Raw genomic sequence first — 7,880 nt, 5'->3', positions numbered from 1 at the left:
GACGACGCGGCCTGCGGCGCTTGCGGCCAGCGGTCTGCCATCCGCCGCGGCGATCTGGACGCGGCTCCTCCTCGCGGACGACGACGGAGGCCAGGCGCGGAGCGGCATCCCGGGTCGAGGCGGGGGGAGTGGCGCAGGGAGCCGGAGCAGGAGGGGAGGGGGGGGCGAGGCGAGGAAGGCCCCAGCGGCGGCGAGCAGCTCCTCAAGACCTCGCAGTAGGAGCGCCGGTGGCCGCGGTCTTCATCCTCCGACGAGGACACGTCACCCCAGCGGGGGGAGGCCATGGCCATGGGGGGGAGGAGGAGAGGGGGGAGTGGACGCCGAGGCCGGAGCGGCCGGTCGGCGGGAGAGGGGGGGCGCCGGGGCCGGAGTGGCCGACGGCGCGAGGGGCGGTGGACGCCGCCGCCGGAGTGGCGGGCGCCGGGGCTCGGGGAGCGGGGGAGCGGAGCGCTAAGGAAAAATCCCGTCAGCTTGTGGTCAAACTTCCGGTCTCCTTCTAGGTCATGCATTTTATAACCTACAAAAATGAACACTACTATGGTTCAAATAGGTTATACAATGCATTGTTGTATAACCTACAAAAACGAAACCATGCATTGTATAATCTGTTACAACAGACAACAGAAACAGAACGATCTTCCAATTCGTTAACATAATGCAATTGAAAAAAATGCGTCGAAATTAAATTTTGGATGAAATATTCACTTAATGTTCACGCAAGAAGAACACCAGAGATGGAGTAATCATGGGATCGAATATGCATGGCATGAATTGCAGGAATGTACAATTGCTTCATGCAAGCAGATCATGAGTACTACTAGCTAGCTAGGACACACCTTCAATGTTTGGAGAGCTTGAGTAATCCATGCATGGGATTGGCAGAATTCAGAATATATCATGCAATTATAGTAAAAAAAAATCACTGCACAAGCAGAGCTGCAGAGATTGCAGGAGTTGAGCAAGACATGACATGCATTGGGGGAACAATAGTAACTTTGCGCAAGCAAATCTCCGATACTCGCTACAACAAAAAATTAATCAGGAATAGTACAACACACTGGACAGAGAAAGAGCAATCTACTGGGTTGATCAAAAATTACTGAAAAATAATATCAGGATAAGACATTCACTTCGTGGGCCAGACGTAGCAGACAACTTTCCAGCTCTGTCTGGCTTGCTAGCCCAAGTATACTCAGGGACTGTGTGCTCAGTTCTGTTAATTCCGCACTGCTCGCATAGAATTCTTCATTTTCTTTTCAATAAAAATAAAGATGCATTCAATTGAGGTATCCACTTAAAATTGGGTCACCCAATTTTGACAGTCAACAATTTCTCAAGGAAATAGAATTGGGTCACTCGTCTATCTATCTATCCTCTCCCTAAGTTTAGAGGCTTCGTAATCAATTGAGGTCTTTAATTTAACTTGGGCCGCTTTATTTGACCGGGTCAACAATTTTTTAATGAGCTTTCTCATTCTATTTTTTTAATTCGCTACACTCCCTAATTTTGAAGCTCTCCCATTTGTTTGAGGTATTCAATTTTAAATTTAGATCACATTTTGAGCGGGTCAACGGTTTTTTCAAATCAATCAACAATAACCAGCATATAAAAACATATCAACCCACGCACCCTCTCGCCACATAGAAAAAAGAAGCACAAACATGTAATGTTGTAACACAAATATAGTACATGCAGCCATCGACGTAGAAAATTTTCTCACATAAGTATGGGTTGATTAGCAGATAACCTAGAATCACACTGCAAAAGGCCCACCAAAAACACCGCATTATAAATGAAAATAAAACACACTCCATCGTTTCTCCAACTTGCCAAACGAAATACTCCGTCGGTTAAAAAATATAAGGTGTATTAGTTTTTTTGAAAAGACAAATTTCTTTAACATTGACCAAATTCAGAGCCAAAAGAATCGACTTCCACAATACTAAATAAATAAAATATAAAAATTTCATTTCATGATAAATCAAATGACACCGATTTGATATTATCGATATTGATATATTTATCTACAAATTTAATCAAACTTGAAGAGTTTTGGCTTTTCCAAAACTAATGCATCTAATATTTTGAAATAGAGGGAGTAAATAAATTATGAAATTCCAATAACACCAACGGCACAGCAAAGCGCGCTCAACTCTACTAGTTCCTCTGAAAGGACATCAAGAGCGAGAAACAGAAATAAACATGTACCAGGAAGAAATAATGGTAGTACTAGCATCACCAGTATGAGGCATGTTCCCTGACTGTATAGTTAATTTCTTTAACATTTGGGTCCGAGTTTACGCATCGCAAATGATACACGCAGCTTAATACTAGCTAGAAGATGCAAGCTCAAAGGAAAAAAGAAAAAAAAACAGTATGTCCTCATCGAAATACAGAAGAAAATAATAAGACCATACTGAAAACCAAGCATAGTATGAGCTGAATCATACTCAAAATAAGAACAAGACAATATCCTTATCCGTTACATGGTGACAGTTGACTTATAAGGTTAGTTTGAAAAGAATACATAGTTTAGAAAAACTAAGACGCATGAGCCACATGCCAAAATTACTACCAGAATACTTACTGGACCTATATTCTTCAGCCAAATGTAGTCAAGCAAAACACACAATCCAATGTGGGATAAGAAACTCACCAATTGCATGGGATCAGGATATATATGCTATTCACTCATGCTCAATCAAAGAAAAGTCCAACACAGACAGAGAGCAATTCATGGTATCTCTAATCAGTGACATAAACATCAGGATGTGCCATTCACTGCAAGCCTTTCAAATATTCACTGCAACTTTATACAAGAACAACCGCAGAGAATGAGCAATCATGGTATGGTATTGCCAGCTGCAAGAAAATGGGCAAGGCATAACATGCATTTTGAGGAAACTTTCAAATTCAGATAAGCAGATCAAGAATAGTACTATCGACACCACCTTCGATCAAGAGTAGCTGAAGAAATTCAATAGCAATTCATGGGGCTGGTGAGAAATGTCAGGTAATTCAGGTTAACTCATTCATCCACTTGAAGCATGTAGTTCAAAGCTTTAAACACAAATTTGATCCCAAACTTCTTCGACAGAATGAAATGAAAAAGGTTTAGCACGTGAAAGACGAATCAAGTTGACCTTACTCCTATAATCTTTGACAAAGACCACTAGGAAATTAGTGATAAAGGAGGCAGAACAGAACCACTAAGCCACCAGATACAGTGAGATGTTACCATTAGAATTAAATGGCTCTTACTCCTCGAAGGCCCATGGACTCTCTTTACGCAGTTCCTCCTCCTCCTCCTCGGTGAAGTCGGTGGCGATGCCGAACATCTTGCGCGTCTGCTCCACGCTCTTGCCCTTGATCATGTCGGCGACCTTCTGGCAGGCAGCGTCGAGGAGTCCCTTGATGTGGAGGAAGTTGACGGCCATGATGAGGTCGTAGAGGGCGTCCTGGCTGAGGCCGTCGACAAGCTTGCGGTCCCACTCCTTCAGCACCTCACTGGATGCCTCGGAGTTGCAGCTGCTGCTGCCCTCAGCGACACCGTGGTTGGCGTCGGGATTGGCGGTGGCGGTGGCGTCGGCGTGCTCATTGCAGTATTCAATCACCGTGGCGAGGGCCCTGGCGTCCACATTGGGCAGCTGGATGATGCCTTTGGCGCAGTCCTGGTCGATCATGTCGGCGAGGACCACGGACAGCCGTGCTGCAGCCTCCGACACCTTGAACAGCATCCCATCCGAGCTCTTTAAGGTGATGATTTTTCCGCTGGCCCTGAAGAAAAATGTGTCGTTTTCGCCAGCAACCTGCTCCTTCTCCTCTGCCATCGCTCCCTTCTCCTCCGGCCGTTGACCATTGGTTCTTGCCCCCTCCGCTGCCGCCGTCCCCTTCTCAGAAAAGGGAGTAAGTCCAGAGAACCATGTGCACATGTCTTCCTCCTCTATCTGGTGCATCTGCCCGGGGGTCTTGGAATTGACCATGTCCACGACGGCGACCTTCTGGCAGGCAGCGTCGAAGAGCCCCTTGATGCGGAGGAACTTAGCGGCGATGATGACGTCGCAGAGGGCGTCCTGGCTGAGGCCGTCGACGAGCTTGCGGTCCCACTCCATCAGCGCCTCCACGGATGCCTCGGAGTTGCAGCTGCTGCCGCCCTCATTGGCGCGGCTGTTGGCAGAGGCGGCGTCGGCGTGCTTGTTGCAGTACTCGATCACCGTGGCGAGGGCCGTGGCGTCCACGTTGGGTAGCTGGATGATGCCTTCGGCGCAGCCCTGGTCGATCATGTCGGCGAGGGGCACGGACAGCCGTGCCGCCTCCTCCGACACCGTGAACAGCATCCCATCCGAGCTCTCCAAGGTGATGACAGCACTGGCCTTGAAGAAAAAGATCTCTTTTTTGCCGGCCACCTCTTCCATCGCTCCCTTCTCCTCCGGCCGTTGTCCCTTCGTTCTGCTAAAACTTTGTCGCTCCCTTCTTTCCCTCTCCGTCGCCGCCGCCCCATTCTCCGCCGCAGTCTCCTCTGCTTCCGCCTTCTTCTTATGCCCCCTCTTCGCCGACGCCGACTGATTCTCTCCCTTTTGCTCCGCCTCCTCCTCCTCGTCCCCCTTTTCCTCATCCCCGGCCGTCGCTCCCTTCTCTTCCTTCTCCGCCGTCGACCCCTTCTGCTTATCCGCGGCCGCGTCTCCCTTCATCTCCTCCGTCGCTCCCGTCTTCCCCATCGCCTTGTCCCCGGTCGTCGGTCCCTTCTCTCCCGGCGCTGCTCCCGCTCCCATCTCTTGCTTCTCCTCCGCCGCCATTGCTCTCGATGAGGGTTAGGTGGGGAACTGCCGGAAATGGCCGAGTGTGCGGTGTGCTTGTGGACAGAACCAGTGCGATGAATCCATTTCTTCTGCCGCAATGGGCCTACTTCTGGGCCGAACTAAAACAAGCTGGAGTTTTGGGCTGCTAGATTTAGTGGGCCCATTTGTAATATTATGCTTGAGCCAGTCTCTTTTTTTGAGTAGTGCTTCATGAAGGAGATAGCTACACTATTTTTTTATCTGGTAGCGAACGAGTCTCCCGTCTCGTTAGGGTTTCCTCTCCTCTCGGCGGCGACTTTGCTCCCATCGTAGAGATCTGCTCTTCCCCGCGTTTCCCCCCTCCACGCCGGTGACTGTTGGGTCGTCGGGGCCTGGCAGTGGTGTGGGGAACGGGATCGTTGGGGCCCCTACCACCCGCGGACAGAAGCAACCATGGGCAAGAGAAAACATGGCGAAAGCAGCGGCGAGTTCGGGGCCTGGTACATCCGATCTCGAAGCAATGATGGAGGGATTGGGCCTGAAGGAGGACGACTTGCAGGACGTGGTGATCGATGATTCTGAGCTGATGGAGGAGGCCACTAGATGGATGGCGGTCGCTAGGGTTTACACCGATAAGACCTACAACCAGTACTGGTTCTATAGGAACTTGAGGGCGGCGTGGGATCTGGCTCAGGAGGTGAAGATCCGGCCGCTCGAAGACAACCTATACACAATGCAGTTTTCTTGCCTCGTTGATTGGGAACGAGTGATGGAGGAGGGGCTTGGACCTTCAAAGGAAAAGAAGTGGTGATTACCCAGTAATATGGCTCACAAAACCTTCGCAGTCTAGGGGGGGGGTGAATAGACTCTAATCAAGAAAAGTTGCAATTTTTAATCTCTTGAGTTGAAGTGGAGTATTAGCACAAGTTTAAACATTCACAATACATATCAAGCAAGCATGCGAGCATACAAAGAGTATATGAGCAGCGGAAAGTAAGGCATGCATGTTGCAAGAATGTAAAGAGAAGGGATTTGAGTGTGCAAACGCAATTTGGAGACACGGAGATTTTTTATCCGTGGTTCCGATAGGTGGTGCTATCGTACATCCACGTTGATGGAGACTTCAACCCACGAAGGGTAACGGTTGCACGAGTCCACGAAGAAGCAACCTTGTCTATCCCACCATGGCCGTTGCCCATGAAGGACTTGCCTCACTCGGGCAGATCTTCACGAAGTAGGCGATCTCCTTGCCCTTACAAACTCCTTGGTTCAACTCCACAATCTTGACGGAGGCTCCCAAGTGACACCTAGCCAATCTAGGAGACACCACTCTCCAAGAAGTAACAAATGTTGTGTTGATGATGAACTCCTTGCTCTTGTGCTTCAAATGATAGTCTCCCCAACACTCAACTCTCTCTCATAGGATTGGATTTGGTAGAAAGTAGATTTGAGTGGAAAGCAACTTGGGGAAGGCTAGAGATCAAGATTCATGTGGTTGGAATGGAATATCTTGACCTCAACAGAAGTGTAGGTGGTTCTCTCTCAAAAAATATGTGTTGGAACTGTAGGCATGTTCTGATGGCTCTCTCCATGAATGAAGAGTGGGTGGAGGGGTATATATAGCCTCCACACAAAATCTAACCGTTACACACAAATCACCAAACTCGGTGGGACCGATTCAGAGAACTCCATCGGACCGATTTGGTTCATAATGTGACCGTTAGGCATTTCGGTGGGACCGACTGGATCAACTCGGTGGGACTGATGTGCTAGGGTTAGGGTAAATCCAATTCTCGGTTTGACCGATTACACAAACTCGGTGAGACCGATTTGGGTAATAAGCGAAACAGAAAGTTGGCCAAGCAAACTCGGTGGGGCCGATTACATATCTCGGTGGGACCGAAGATATTTCAACGGGCAACAAAGAGATTGCAAGCCCATCTCGGTGAGACCGAATTGATTAGGGTTTCTGGCAGTGGCTATGACAACTGAACTCGGTGGCTCCGGATATGAAATTTCGGTGGGGCCGAGTTGGACTTTTTGGATTAGGACATATGTGGAAGTGAGAAAGTGGTTGAGGGCTTTGGAGCATATCACTAAGCACTTTGAGCAAGCAAGCCATTAAGCAATACCTCATCCCTTCTTAATAGTATTGGCTTTTCCTATGGACTCAATGTGATCTTGGATCACTAAATAGAAAATGTAGAGTGCTGAGCTTTGAGCTTGAGCCAATCCTTTGTCCTTAGCATCTTGAAGGGGTTCCAAATCCTCTTGTCCATGCCACTCCATTGTTGAACTTATCTGAAACTTACTAGGTAGAAGCATTAGTCCAACAAGAGATATGTTGACATTAATTAACAAAATCACCCAGGGAGCACTTGTGCTTTCAATCTCCCCCTTTTTGGTAATTGTTGACAACATACATCAAAGCTTTAGGTAAAGATATAGAGAGCAATAAGCAAAGCTTTGGAAAGAGATGTAACATGCAAAGGCTCCCCCTACATGTATGCAGTCATGTAAATATGAAACATAGGAGCATGTGAATGCATAAACATGACAAAGTAAGCCATGTGTTACATGTATCTTGGCTATATGCATCAGAGCAAATGATGTGAATATAGGAAATGTACCTTCATGCCCATGAGTCCTTGCAAACAGTATGTACATCAGCAAGAAATCCTCATACACAGGACTATGATGCATATACTTACCTTGTGGTCTTGAGTTAGCTTAGGAAGGAATGAACCTGAGTAAACATGGTTAGACAACACAGATACACCTACTAGCCAGAACAAACAAAAGAAACCACAAGAGAACCAAGACTGGGATGACATGTATAGAGTGAGTACTGAGTACCCCATTGGGTATAGACATGTCCCCAAAGGTAAAGATATGCAATAAAATCATAGATTTCCTTCCCTTAGATGTCTTGCTCCCCCTGAATCTTGCATGGGATATTGGGAGAAGATAGGGAACAGAAAATCAGAACAAAAGAAAAAACAACATAATTAATGCAAGCAATCAAATATGATCAAATATGAACATGTCTTTCCCCTCTTGAAGACATGTAATTTCTCTCCTCTTGAACACCAAGCATCTGAG

At 47.4% G+C, this 7,880-nt stretch overlaps 1 protein-coding gene across 1 annotated transcript; it reads right to left on the bottom strand.

The window, feature by feature from the left end:
- Nucleotides 1-3,009: 3,009 nt before the first annotated feature.
- Nucleotides 3,010-4,865, bottom strand: LOC109772949 (uncharacterized). Its single transcript, XM_020331660.3, has one exon. It carries the CDS (start codon nucleotides 4,794-4,796, stop codon nucleotides 3,258-3,260), a length of 1,539 nt encoding a protein of 512 aa, XP_020187249.1. The 5' UTR covers nucleotides 4,797-4,865; the 3' UTR covers nucleotides 3,010-3,257.
- Nucleotides 4,866-7,880: the final 3,015 nt, after the last annotated feature.

The sequence above is a fragment of the Aegilops tauschii genome, chromosome 3 (assembly GCF_002575655.3).
Source record: "Aegilops tauschii subsp. strangulata cultivar AL8/78 chromosome 3, Aet v6.0, whole genome shotgun sequence".
Lineage (NCBI taxonomy): Eukaryota > Viridiplantae > Streptophyta > Magnoliopsida > Poales > Poaceae > Aegilops > Aegilops tauschii.
This window is presented reverse-complemented; position numbering and strand designations above follow the sequence as displayed.

What these genes read in the sequence shown, in the direction of transcription:
- LOC109772949 (XM_020331660.3), bottom strand. Translation starts at nt 4,796, where the DNA reads ATGGCGGCGGAGGAGAAGCAAGAGATGGGAGCGGGAGCAGCGCCGGGA.